At 38.1% G+C, this 15,102-nt stretch overlaps 1 protein-coding gene across 1 annotated transcript; it reads right to left on the reverse strand.

The window, feature by feature from the left end:
* Window positions 1–12,870: 12,870 nt before the first annotated feature.
* LOC115693987 (uncharacterized) lies at window positions 12,871–14,631 on the reverse strand. The gene is made up of 4 exons (XM_030621068.1): window positions 14,087–14,631; window positions 13,796–13,914; window positions 13,073–13,550; window positions 12,871–12,970 (listed from the first exon to the last, which is right to left on the reverse strand). The coding sequence occupies exons 1-4, from the start codon at window positions 14,629–14,631 to the stop codon at window positions 12,871–12,873; spliced, it is 1,242 nt and encodes a 413-aa protein (XP_030476928.1).
* Between the last annotated feature and the right edge of the window lie 471 nt (window positions 14,632–15,102).

A 15,102-nucleotide genomic window follows, 5' to 3' on the forward strand; every position in this document is an offset into this window, starting at 1 on the left:
AACCAGCAATACAATAGGAAGTCAATAAAAGTAGCTTGTGAAGTGATGAGTGACTTTTCGACCTAAAAGGAAAAAAGTGATGAGTGACTTACCGAGACCACAAGAAACTTTACCATGCCGACCATAGCGATAGCTGAGAAAATTCCACACCATATGATAGAAAAGAAAGATGTAGTCCCCATACGTAGGAAAGAATCGATTCCCCTAAGAGTGCTATCCAACCAAATCATTGATAAGAGAAACATTATGTTCCCAAAGTATACAAGCCATTTCAAAACAACCGGGTAGGCCAGCTCAATCTTCACTTTGACATAGGAGGAATCTTCACGTCAGTAGCTTGTCTTCTTTCCTGATGTGTTTCTGAACCCTTCTTTTTGCCATCCTGTGAGGAACGACTAACCCCATTCTTCTGCTGATTGCCCTTCCTAGCCATGAGTCAATATCCTAGGAGATTCTTCCTGGGTTAGGGTACCAAGTTAATACATCCCCATCAATCAAAGTTGGCTTGCCATGCTGATAAGTGTTTTACTGCCATAGCATCACCCATATTAAAACAGATGTCAGAGCTTATCTATCATCATTTAGGAAAAATAAGATGCCAACCTCGTTGACAGAGCACACTCCACAACTTCAAGAAAAGCTTGGTCAAGAAGTTTATGCACCTAAAATCGTAATTTATACCTTCCAAAGAGATGCATTTTACAAACTATAAAGACCTAAAAACACAGTAACATTGTTTTTTTTTAATTTCAACGCAGTAGCTTCTAGTTGTAATTACAAAAAAGCAAGGGAAACAAAATCAAAGGTGCTAGAAGTTTTGAGAAATCCATGGTCTAAACCCTCCAAAATCACTTGAAGCAGGGGGGAGCCAATTCCAAACTGAATTACAGGTCAGAACGACTTCACCAAGTAAGCTCTGTTATCAAAGGCGACTCAACAGTCACTTAGCATAACAAAAGTTGCAAGCTTCCGCTATTTAACCAATACTACTCTGGGGAACCACAGACATAGGTAAGAACTTTCAACGGAATCGAACTGAACACATTCCCAAGTAAAGAAAAGTGTAAATTCAAGACCCAATAACCAAAAAGTTTACTTCCCCGAGAGCATTGCAAAAGCTCCGAATTTGAACACTTAGCCCAGTAATTCAGCTAACAGAACCCCGCTGGATACGAAAATCAAAAGCCAAGCAACACCACTGTCGCACCCAGAAACATCGCTTGAAATTCAGCACGCAACATTAGCACTAAAATCACGAACTACAACACCAGAACCCCCTTTACCCCAAACTACACCCGAAACAGTCGAGAACGAGCAGGAACGTAGCTAGAATCGAGCAATCAGGCACCCGAGAGAACGGGAGGAGCACGCAATCAAACGAACGAGCCGGCAACCGTGTGCAAGAATCACGGAACGTGACGACCCCATCCAGCGAACACCAACCGGAACACCCAAAGGGGAAGTACCTCGAGGCCAGCTCGGCGGCACCGCCCCCCAATTCGGACGAGGGAGGGAGGGGGGGAGGGAAACACAGGGGGGCCGTTAGCGACGGATTTTAATCCGCCGCGGACAAAAATGTTCGTCACTAATTTTCCATGGCTCAATTTATTTTTTATAGTGTAATTTTGTGATGGATTTTAGTCCGTGGCTAAATAGCCACGGATTTAGCCACGAAATAAAAAATAGTCGGGAAAGTGAAGCAAGAGTTTATTTTCGTCGCTAAATCCGTCGCTAATTTGCAACGGAATTAGCGACGGATTCGAAAAAATGGGCGCCATGTGCCGCGAAGATCACTTCCGTCGCTAATTTGTGACGGATTTATTTTGAAAAAAAATTATGAAAAAAAATTCTATTCTCTAGCTGAGAAATTAACAGGCATATAATCAAGAAACAATTAAAACCGTCTATTTCTCTGAGACAGCTGAGAAATTAACTAGCGGGTGAAGGGAAGATTACTATAGCAATGTGCAAGTTTGGTATCAACGCCTAATAACCAAATCTTCTGTAAAAACACTAAATGGGATTTTCTATCGCCTGTCACATATGTAATGGATTTATCTCGAGTTTTTTTTTTTTTGCTGCGTATCTCAATACTTGACTTTGGCTAAATTTCTCAGGTAACTTTAGACCTAAAAGAATCCATCATGTAATTTCTAACTGCATCCTTGTGTGTACATGCTTATTCTGGCTGCACCTATGATTTAATTCCAGGACATCTTACAAAAGGTATTTCCTTTGCATGACTTTCAAGCATCCGAAATAACTCCACAAATTCTAACAATATGTCGAAAGACCAAGCAGTTCCATTTGGTAACATAGATATAAACAGCAAGTACCATCTATGTTCAAGGAAATGGAGATGTAAATGTGACAAATTCGGAGGGTAATATAAAAGTTAGTTCGCATAACTATTAATTATCAAACGCAAACAATAACAACCAATTAACTGAAGAGAACTTAATGAGATTAGAATTACAGTGTCATGAGACCTATCTAAATGACAAGCATAAGAATAGAAATAGTCACTAACATTTTCTACTTGTTGAATTCAGATCTTATATACATTCAAAAAGCAACAGTCGACACGATAATATAGGAGCATGAAATTACCTTGACTCCCCCTTAATTCAGAGATCATAATAAGATATGCCCACTTCACCTACAAGTCAAAAGACATATTTATTGGGAAGGATGAACATGATTACCAACAAGAAGCTACAACATTAAATCCTCAACTTAAGATTATTTCCAGTGATATCATGGACTGTATGCAAAGTGGCTAATTTTTGGAATCCGTTGCAAAATCCGTCGCAAATTTGCGACGGATTTTGTGACGGATTGGAAAATGCAATACAATTTTTGGAATCCGTCGCAAATTTGCGACGGAAAATAAATCCGTCGCAAATTTGCGACGAAAAATTTCCCGTCGCAAATTTCCATGGCAAAATTCATGTTTTTTTGTAGTGATAAGAGCAAAAACTAAAAGATGATGATGGGCAAAGATCTTTTCTTATGGTAACATAGTATAAACTCAGTTGTTGGAGAAGACGACATCACTGGTAAGCATAAAGCCCCTCTTAACAACGTTTGCCTAAAGACTAATGCTCGTGTGACTGTCTTTAATTCATTGTGAAAATAACAGTTTGTTTTGGATCACAAAATAACAAATAACAAATAACTAGAAATTTTTGTGGGATCCACTCCTTTAAGAATTTTTGACTCACAACATGATATTATTCTCACAATAGCCCAAAAACTGTCATGCTAGTAAAGTCCTTTGCTAAAATGATAAAAAGGAGATATTCTGTCATAGTGGTCGAGCACATGGTAGCATATTACAAGCTATGTTGATGCAAATTGCGACTCTTTTCCTATTTCCATTTTGTCATCGTGTTTTCGATTAGTCATAGTAAAGGAAGATGTACTAGACTTAATTTGAAGGCAGTCTGTATTTTATTTCAACTCAATATCAACTCCGTCATGCAACCTTCAGATAACTAATGTAATTTCAAATTTCAAATCCCAAGAGCAAAATGTAAAAAAAAAAAAAAACTTCAACCACCAGTAAAATCGTCAATCACCTAAGTAACACAAGTCACCTACAGCGGTGGGATTACCACCTCTGAATAATATTATTATTGTAGGTTTGTCTTTTTCGAACAGAGACATGTGATAAAATGGTCTCCTTTGTGTCAGGATACCGTTGGCCCCGTTCACACAAAACTTTAAATATAGCAAGCGCGTCCCAATCTTTTATAATGGTAACACAGTATATCCTCGGTTGTTGGATCCGACAACATCGCTGGCAAGAGGTTTCATTAGTCCAGAAATCTACATCATCCCCAGTTGGAGTCTCACGTGGTTTGACAGTTTGAGGATTTTAGTTGAGGAACTTGGTCAGCTTGAGATTGCACGGTGCTCTAGGCTTTGAAGGAACGGAGCAAGGCTTTCCCTAAAGAAAATAGTTTTCTGCTTCCTGACAAATGCATCTGTTAATAAATCTTCCCTCACACATAATGTCCTAGATTCTTATATGATGTAAACCAAGACTTTTGGCTGATCCTCCCAACGACACATCACCTACCTCATTAATTAATACTTTATCAAGACTTTCTTTTTATAAGTCGACCCGGAAAGTGACCGTCGTCTACGTCTGTTGCATTTCAACCAAGACACTTATTTACACGTCGGCTCTAATATCAACAGCCTTAAATGATCAAGTGGCCATGTTAAAGCAAATCCAATTGGTTAACCAACTGATGGACTCCTCGATAGTTACATCCATATTTCTAAGACTTCTCCAACCTCTAATTCATCTGTAAAGTCTTAATTTATTGATTTAATAATGGCTGTCAATCTACCGTTAATTATTATATTTAATAACCAATACCAATGTACACATACTATCAATATATTTACATACAAATTAGGTAACTTTAGCCTTTACCATATACTACAAATTCTTGGAGTGGTTACTGTCAATAGTTTCGACGACATTTTTGTTGAGGAAAACTCCTATTGATTTTGAAGTTGACAAAACCTTCCGTGTTTTTGTAAATCTGATACTTATTCTAAACTATTTTATTCCAGGTAAGTATATATTCTGGAAGTTTAGAAGGAAGTTTTTCAAACTTTACAAACTAATTCATATCTTATTGAAGACCCACATAATCTAAATTCTGAGACTCAATCTTTGAAATTATTCAGACGCAGACGGAGAAATTTTTCAGAAGCAGATGCAGAAGCTGAAACTTTTCAAAAGCAGACGCAGACGCAGAACTCAGAACGAAAAATAACAGCTAGTGATCTGGTATGGATTTCACAGAAGGAAAGCTTTGATTGTCTCAATCTCAATCAAATTGATTGACAATCAAAGATTACGACAAGCATGCATTACAATGGATAAAGCCCTACTTATGGAAACCAAGATTCTGATTGTATGGGTGACCAGAATCAGCGGGATTCAGAATCTGTCATCCAACGGCTACTCAATCATTTCTATACAAATCTGTCCAAGGTGAAGATTGGAAGATGATCCTCTAAAAGCTGTCCAACGGCTAGTTTGGAAGTAGAGGAGAATTTAAGGAGATCAAGAGCAGCAGAAGGAAGTACAGAATCAAAAATCAACAAGTTCAAAGTATGAGTCTACTCCAATCATTTCTCTTGTCTTTCTGAGCCAAAAATTAAGATCTTGAGGATTACATTGTAAGAGTGACTGTGTAAGATAGAGAGTCCTATCATATACGAGAGTGCTATCACTCAGAATCTGTAAATTCCTCTTGATTACATAGTGAAATTCAGCCGGTAGGCTGTCAGCGTGGACATAAGCTTGCTATAAGCCGAACCACTATAAACTTGTGTGCAGATTTTCTATCCCTTATCTCTTTATTTACATTCTGCACATCAAGAGCACTGTCTATATAATCTGCTTAAATCTGAATTTTATTCAGACTCAACTGTGTTCTTTCATTTCCGCATAAATTATCAAAAATTGTTTAAGATCACCTATTCACCCCCCTCTAGTGATCCTTGCTAGCTACATCAATTGGTATCAGAGCTTGGTTGCTCATTTTGTTTTGAAGTGTTTTACTTTTGAGCTAACGATCTACATGACTAGCTTTGGTGCTCCGGAGCTCATTGAAGGACAGAGCAACAACAGACCACCATATTTCAATGGCAAGGAATATAGTGTCTGGAAAAATAAGATGAAGGCATTCATAAAGTCGATTGATCACATGCAATGGGATGTCATCATCAGAGGAGTCAATCCAAAATCCTCTGATTCTAAAGAAAATGCCGACGGAAGCAAAGCTGCAGATCCTCCTGTTTCTCAATCTGAGATATCCAAAAGAGAAACTTTAGATTCCAAAATAATTTATTCTCTCTATTGTGATTTATCTCCTATTGAATATAAAAAAATTGCTTCTTGTGAATCAGCTAAGGAAATTTGGGATACTCTCCACACTACCTATGAAGGAACAAATCGAGCCAAGGAAACTCAAATCAATCTTCTGCTTGGTCAATATGAATCCTTCAAAATGAAGCCTGGAGAATCAATTGCTGATATGTATGACAGGTTTGCTGACATAGTAAACGGTCTTGCATATCAACGACAACCAGTCTCAGATGCTATGAAGGTCAACAAACTACTGAGAGAACTGACAAATCAGTGGGATAACATCAAAACATCTCTTCGAGAGACACAAAGGATCAAGCCTCTATCAGTGAATGAGTTAATTGGAACTCTCCAATCATATGAGACTGAGAAACGGAATGAGGAGAATGAATCCAGAGGTAATACATCAATCATATGTTGATGATATAATCTTTAGATTCTTTAATGAATTGCTTTGCAAGGAATTCTCTAAGAATATACAGAACGAGTTCGAGATGAGTATGATGGGAGAATTAACATTCTTTCTTGGGCTACAAGTGAAACAAACCAAAGAAGGTACATTCATTTGCCAAAAGAAGTATGCAAAGGAGATTGTCAAGAAGTTTGGATTGCAAAATTGCAAGAAGACAGACATTCCCATGTCTCAATCATCCAAGCTAGACAAAGATGAAAATGGTAAAAAGGTTGATCAGAAGGTACATAGAAGCATGATAGGATCCTTATTATATATTACTGCATCTAGACCTGACATACTTTTTAGTGTCTGTATGTGCGCAAGATTTCAATCAGACCCAAGGGAATCTCATTTTTCTACAGTAAAGAGGATAATCAAATACATTGGAACTTATCCAATGATGGGTCTTTGGTATTCCAAAGATTCAGATTTTACTCTTACTGGTTATTCAGATGCAGATTTAGCTGGATGTAAAGTGGACAGAAAAAGTACTACAGGTACATGTCAACTGCTTGGGAATATGCTGGTATCATGGTACTCAAAGAAGCAAAATACAGTTGCACTCTCTACAGCAGAAGCAGAATATGTAGCTTGGGGAAGTTGCTGTGCACAGATTCTGTGGATGAAACAATAGTTACAAGACTTTGCTATTGAAGAATCAAGTGTTGCAATCAAATGTGACAACACAAGTGCAATTAACTTGACAAAGAACCCCATTCTTCATTCTCGAGCTAAGCATATTGAAATAAAGCATCATTTCATTCGAGATCATGTTCAAAATGGTGATGTGAATATTCAATTCATTGATTCTAAGAATCAATTAGCTGATATATTCACAAAACCTCTTGATAAATCTTCATTTGAGTTCATAAGAAACAGACTGTGCATCACTTATCCATTTTCTTGAAGTGTTTGATAGACAGGAATTTTTCAGACTCAAAATTCTCAGTCTGAATATCCTTTTCAGACTCACAAAGAAAGGTACGTACTTAATTCAAATTTTGGCGAGTATATTTTTTTTTGGCATTTTTGACAGGATATTTTCATAATTGTTACTTTAGGAAGCAAATTGGGTACGTGTTCTAATTTATCTGACTAATTGTGCTTTATATATTGTTATGATATTATCATGAGTGTTTGTGCCTCAAAAAGTATATTTCCTTCCTACATATTTGGGATCTCTTTTTATATTTTCTAAAAGTAAGTTTTTCCTTCCAAAACCTGTCCTCCTCCTTATAAACTCGTCTTTCTCTTTTTCAAAACCCTATCGTACGAACTTTCTTCTCCAAACCCTCTCGATTCTCAGAGTCGACTTCTTCTCTTCCTTCTACAAAAATCCAATCTTTCCTCTCCAAAAGTGATCAAATGCCTTTCAAGAGAAGATTTTCACGAATTCTCAATCAAGACTCCAAGTCTACAGCACCGGCGGAGTATATAGAAATTTCAGACTCAGGATCCGACCAGCTTCAAGAACCTTCAGAGGCGACCCCTCCTCCTCGATTGTCACCACCCAAAACTACCGATAAAACAGATTTTCGTTTTAAGAGCATCAAGCTTGTATGGAAAGCTTATCAGAGGTTGAAGAGAAGCAATGCCTCTCCATCGACTCTGTGTGATTGTCTGAGAGACAATGGATTCCTCTCTGAAAAACATCTTACGGAAAACTACTCTAAGGTTTGTCCTCAAACTGACACTGTTCCGGCTAGCTCTACAACAAAAGAGTCCTCTTCCAAAAAGGACAAAGAAAAAGTCGGAGAATCATCAACAGCCTCTGAAAAAAAATTTGCTCAAATCAGCCCTAAAACCACCAGTGCAACCAAGTTTGTCATTCCTGATGATGATGGTAAATTCTTTGATACTTTTCAAATGAAAGTTGGGATTGCATCTGGTATGCCAGGAACTGGAGGCTTATTTAGAAGCAATGAGCACAATATGTTCTATAAGTTATTGTTTGCTAGAGGAGTCATGAACCATCGGATCGTAGACTTTGATTATCTGGAACAGGCTGGTATTTCAGTAAAGGATTTGTTTGCCAAGTTGGGCATTTATGAATTTTGTTTGCAGTCTGCAAATGTCTATGCTGAACTGACTACATGCTTTTACTCTAATCTTTCAATTTTGTCACCCAACTAGATTTAATTTACTGTTGGTGACAAAAAGTTTGATTTAAAAGCTAAGGATTTGGCATCGATTATTGGAGCAAAACATTCCATATTTACTCCACTGGAAGTGAGCATCGAAGATGCTTCCAGGGTGACCTCAGAGAATGCAAACTTTGCTCAAGGCTCCACAAGGCATCTTTCCTATTCAGATTTGTCTAGAAGATCTGTGATTTTACACAAGATCATTATCAACTGTCTGAAGCCCAAAGCAGCATCCAAGACTGACTTATCCAAGTCAAAAATTAAGTTTATCTGGGCAATCCTGAAAGGTCAATCCTTCTCTCTTCCCCATATCATCATTTTCCATATATATAGAGCATTACAGAAGGACAAGGGGCAACTTCCATATGGTGCCCTCATCTCACGAATCTTCATGTTCCACAAGATATCCATTCCTGATGAGCTGAGGAAAAATCTTGTTCCTTGTATGTATGTTGGAGAAAAAATGCTTTCAAAAATGAAGCAATTTGATGATTTAAGGGAAAGATTAAAAGGAAAGGATGCTCAATCTTCTGAAGCTCAATCTGTTGGGAAGTCAATTGAGAAACGGCAGAGAAAAAGAGCAGGATCAGCAAGCAAGCAGGTTGAATCTTCAACCCACTAAAGGTGTGCATAAAGAAACGAAAAATTCTTCTGCGTGATGAAAGTGATGAAGCAGAAGCAGACCACCTTGGAACAGGCCATACTGATGGTCCAGAACATATTTCTGAACCAACTCCAAAGGTTTCAAAACCAATTCACGAAAAACATGTTTCTGAAGATCATGCACCTATTCAGGGGGAGATTCCAAAAGCAGCAACAACAATAGGGTTCAATCAGTCTGAACAAGAAAATGTCCAGGAACAGCCCTTAGATAATGAAACAATTCTCTCTCTTCTGCTCGAGATTAAGGATAAGCAAGCTGCAATTAAACAAGATGTGAAGAATCTTCACAAAATTGTTGAGGAAAACAACAAATCTCAACATCTTCAGGCAGCCAAAGATAAAGCAGAACTTGAAGAGGCTATTGCTCTGTGTTCAACCAACATGGACAAAGCTGTGGGAGAATGCACTTCGAAGATCGAGGAACCTGTTTCCATTCTGGAAAATTTTCAACTAATTCGAACCCCTTCCAAAAAATAGCCTGCTTTTCAACAGTCTCTTTTTTTGTTGGTCTGTAATATTTTTCACAATTCCTCATGTTAGACTGCTTGGTTAAATTTATGTCAATGTTTTATTCTCTCCATTATTATTTTTGCTGATGACAAAAAGGGGGAGAAATTATATGTAGATTTGCCATATTGCCATACTAACATTAAATATGCATATCATATGCAGGTTATATACAGAGGAAGAAAAAGACACAGATCTCAATAGAGTTTGCTCTTTCAATTTCAATCTGTGTTTCTTGCGCTTAATATACTTATTTATTTCAAATTGATTCAATCTGCAAAGGAAGTTTTGTCACCATAAAAAAGGGGGAGATTGTTGAAGAAAACTCCTATTAATTTTGAAGTTGACAAAACCTTCCGTGTTTTTGTAAATCTGATACTTATTCTAAACTATTTTATTCCAGGTAAGTATATATATTCTGAAAGCTTAGAATGAAGATTTTCAAACTTTACAAACTAGTTCATATCTTATTGAAGACCCACATAATCTAAATTCTGAGACTCAGTCGTTGAAATTATTCAGACGCAGACGGAAAAATTTTTCAGAAGCAGATGCAAAAGCTGAAACTTTTCAGAAGCAGATGCAAAAGCTGAAACTTTTCAGAAGCAGAAGCAAATGTAGAAATTCTTCAGACGCAGAACTCAGAACGAAAAATAACAGCTAGTGATCTGGTATGGATTTCACAGAAGGAAAGCTTTGATTGTCTCAATCTCAATTAAATTGATTGACAATCAAAGATTACGACAAGCATGCATTACAATGGATAAAGCTCTATTTATGAAAACCAAGATTCTGATTGTACGGGCGACCAGAATCAGCAGGATTCAGAATCTGTCATCCAACGGCTACTCAATCCTTTCTATACAAATCTGTCCAAGGTGAAGATTGGAAGATGATCCTCTAAAAGCTGTCCAACGGCTAGTTTGGAAGTAGAGGAGTATTTAAGGAGATCAAGAGCAGCAGAAGGAAGTACAGAATCAAGAATCAACAAGTCCAAAGTCTGAGTCTACTCCAATCATTTCTCTTGGGCAAAAGGACACTATAAGTGCCATAACTTGTGTACGGCGCTCACTTTGGTGCCATAACTTTTTTTCGGATCACTTTGGTGCCAAGTCGGAGGAAAAACGATCACTTAAGTGTCATAACTTTTTTTTTGGATCACTTTAGTGCTAAAATTTTTGAAAAACGATCACTTAAGTGCCAATCTCCGACGAGACTCCGGCGAGCCACGTCAGCTTCAGAAATTAATAAAAAAAATGCCACGTCAGATTTCCGGCGAAAAATTGTGTACGGCACCGAAGTTGGCACTTAAGTGATCGTTTTTCAAAAATTGTAGCACTTAAGTGATCGTTTTTCAAAAATTTTAGCACTAAAGTGATCCAAAAAAAAGTTATGGCACTAAAGTGAGCGCCGTACACAAGTAATGGCACTTGTAGTGTTCTTTTGCCATTTCTCTTGTCTTTTTGAGCCAAAAATTAAGATCTTGGGGATTACTTTGTAAGAGTGACTGTATGAGATAGAGAGTCCTATCATACACGAGAGTGCTATCACTCAGAATCTGTAAATTCCTCTTGATTACATAGTGAAATCCAGCCGGTAGGCTGTCAGCGTGGGAGAGTAGACGTAATCTTGCTATAAGCCGAACCACTATAAACTTGTGTGCAGATTTTCTATCCATTATCTCTTTATTTACATTCTGCACATCAAGAGCACTGTCTATATAATCTGCTTGAATCTGAATTTTATTCAGACTCAACTGTGTTCTTTCATTTTCGCATAAATTATCAAAAATTGTTTAAGATTACCTATTCACCCCCCTCTAGGTGATCCTTGCTAGCTACATCAATTTTGTCCTCATTTTGAGTTACCAACTCATTATTACAATAATCACCAAGCCTTATAATTGAAAGACATACGTAATATGGTGAAAATAAGGAATGAGAGCTTGATACCATGCATGACATACATTACTATTCAAATTATGGCTGTGATGGTTAATTTTCAGATTTTTCTGAGAAATTACTGATGATAGCTTGAAAAAACCTACCGATCCATAAACCAGAGTTAAAATTCATTGCAATATTTACCGGCACCTACATGGATTTAAACTTATTATCGATGACAACAATTATTTAGATCGTTGCATACTATTGTTCAGTTACCAATCTTTTGACTCTTGCAAGCAATGGCTCGATCACATGTGCAGATTCACGGATGGTGTTACTAACTCCATGCAACATTTACTGCCAACCCCCTCTAAAGTGTCCATCCATCAACAATTATTAACTTATCCAAAAATTATATCATGAATGTTCCTTTGAACAGCATGTATTTGGCTTTTGCAGAGTAGACGCGAGTTCATAGAGAATTTACTGACTTATTTTCATTCGGAAGGTATTGTTTAGCATGATTGGATAAATTAATCATTGAGCATTGATAATTTATTTATGGTGTAGCTAATTTAAGGTGAAATCAATGATGAATGATCTCTCTAAGGCCCTGGTGAGGTCGCTTAAGTTCGAAGAGAACAACTTCTTGACCGGCCGGTGATGATAGTGACGTTCAACTTCTACGCACCCTACTCCAAGACCGAAGTTTTTGGTGTTGAACCTCAGTCAGATAGATAGCATGAAAGCTGGAAAATTTCCCATCGTTGGTAAAATTTTGAAGCGGGTAGTAAATTTCTAATAATGTTGGTAACTTATTATGAATTTACTTAGAAAGTAGTAAATTACCAACTCATCTTGAACTGTGGGTGAATTCCCTGCATATCTACATTCCAATGGAGTAGTAAATTACCAACTCTTTTAAAAATGTATAAGTAGGGTAAGTAAATTACCAGCACCATCGGGAATTTACCAAAATTCCAATAAGGTAGTGAATTATCATTTCCTCCGAACTTTCAGCAGTGTTGCAAGAAAATTAGAATCACTATGAAGAATTTACCAACATTCTTCTTCTCATATCCTCTCTCTATTTGTAACATAATAGACTTGTCAAATCCAAACAAGAGATATTCGTTAATCGTATCACATCTAAATCCAAAAATGACATTTTCATTGAACATATTATACAACATAACATGAGTGACATGTTACTTAACTCCAAAACAATTCCAGGGCAGTCTATAGAAAGTCTATGCAAATGACCAACAATGAACGAGGACACGCTTAATCATCGAGGAAATTACTCTTGTAGAACAGGAATCACATACGGGAGATGTGCCTGGGGATGGGACGTGTTTGGGGATCGTACAACAACCTCGAAACCTCCTTGACGACCAATTTTACAAGTACCCCTTCATGCCTGTCAATTGCCAAATAAAATTAAAGTAAGCGCTGAGAAGTATAGGAAATTTCCAATAATAGGATCAGGTTAAGGTGTTGGGGGAACGATGAAAGTAAGTACCCATTGTCGATATTCTGCGATACCCATGCGTGGGAGGACTCAACCTCCTTGAGAGCTCGCTCCCACCCCTCATAAATATTTCCATCGACCGACTCCTTATGTTGAAGCATGTCTTTTCGAAACTGATCTTTCACGTGTGAGGTTGTCACTTTATAAAAGATGGGCAGTATCTTTTGCCCCTTTCTTCTCTTGCATTCAACCATTTGAGCTAGCTCGTCGAGACACCATTTAGATTTGGCATAATTTTCAGAGAGAATCGGAATGGATATCTTGCAGCGGTCTATAGCATTGTAAATCTCATGATCAACATCTTTCCCTATGAGGAATGGATCATTATCGTTAAACACTCTGATTCCTGCAGCTACAAGGCTGATGTAGAGGTAAGCTGCCAAGCCAAATCGAGTATCAGGGCCACGAAAGGCCACGAACACTCGCCATTTACTTTCTCTTCTTTTATTCTGCAAAAAGTAATGATGCACTGCCATCCAACAAGACAAAGCAAAGTGATGGTGATAAGATGAAGCCAATGCAAATCATGAGACCATCCCAAAAAAAAACCAAGGTAACTTTTAAAAGCCACGGAATCGGTCTAGGTCAGAAACCACACGAATCTTACATGCCCTCTCTATGTGGGAATTGAAGCAAGGCCAAAACTCTCACATGATGAACACGTAGAATGTTTAATAATGGTAGGCGCTTGGTTCAAATGGAATTAGGCGATACCTGATCTTACGCAATAATTAGACATCAATATAGGAAACACGGGGAGCCGTTCGATCCATGTCGTCTGCAGTTCATCTGAAACCTTTGCCACCACCATATTCACCAGATCTCCTTCGTGCCTACACACACACATACAGTGTGTAAAACCAAAGTTAGGCGTACAGTTTCATCCTTCCTTCCCCTGACCCTGCGATTCTGGATCAGTCATTCCCAGCCAAGTGCACAGGGGTTCGGATTCAGATTTCAAAGAGATACGTACATACGCACATATAAACATAAATATATACATACCCATTAGCAACATTGTTTGATATCCATCCTTTAATCCTCGCCACAGAAGTCAGCGCCTCTCGCCATTCTTGCATTTCTTCTGAACTGTACTGCTTCTCAAGTTGACATAGAGCCTCTTTAATCCTACCGAGTTGATCACGTACATCAACAACATCCAGCTTATAGAATACAGGAAAGACTAATTTGCCATAATGTCTGTGGCAATCCATAATCTCCATGAGCTCGCGGAGGCACCAATTGCTCTGCGCATACTCTTCGGAGATGATAGGAATCACGATCCTACAACTCCTAATGGCCCGGAGAATCTCCGGGCCTATCCGCTTGCCAACCGGGAGCGCGTCGTCGTGCCTGAACACGTGGACCCCTGCAGCTACTAGGCTGTTGTATAGGAAATCGGCGAAGCCAGTCCGAGTGTCTCCATCTCCGTAGCTCAGGAACACGTTGTAATGCCGAGGGACCATGCTTGTGTTCTGCTGCAGGAATCTGTAAGAGTAAAAGGACAGAGGGGCTAGTGTTAGAGCTGCAAGGGCATTCCTTTTCTTCATTGTTCGTAACTTGTCTTTTCTGTTTTCAGATCCAAATGTGTGTTCTTCCAATGCTTTCTCTTATTCAAGACTCGATGCTTTCAAGATTCAAGTCATTGTGAAAATGTTGACTATTTTTTAAGTCGTCCTTCTTGTTTATTTTTTAAGAGTACACGGACAAAATTGGTCGTAGAACAATTGCTAAGGCATACATTTTCTTCTCTTATCGCTTTCAAGACTCCAAGTCATTGTTTTTGTTTACCCACGAATCCAAAGGACCTAATCGTGAAAACGCAGACTCTATTGCACCTCTTTGCACCACGATTCCAAAGGATTTCTTGGCTGGGTCCCGCCTCATTTGTGGGCCCAGCTAACATTAAAATTAAAAGAAAAAAGAAAAACAAAGAAGAAAAGTCAAAAAAAAAAGTCAAAAGAGCAACAAAACAAAAGAGAAAAAGATGGGCAGCTTCGGCAGTGTGCCCAGGAGAGAGA

This window comes from Syzygium oleosum, unplaced genomic scaffold, assembly GCF_021117445.2.
Source record: "Syzygium oleosum isolate NSW1041296 unplaced genomic scaffold, Sole_v2.1 Sole_v2.29, whole genome shotgun sequence".
Classification (NCBI taxonomy): domain Eukaryota; kingdom Viridiplantae; phylum Streptophyta; class Magnoliopsida; order Myrtales; family Myrtaceae; genus Syzygium; species Syzygium oleosum.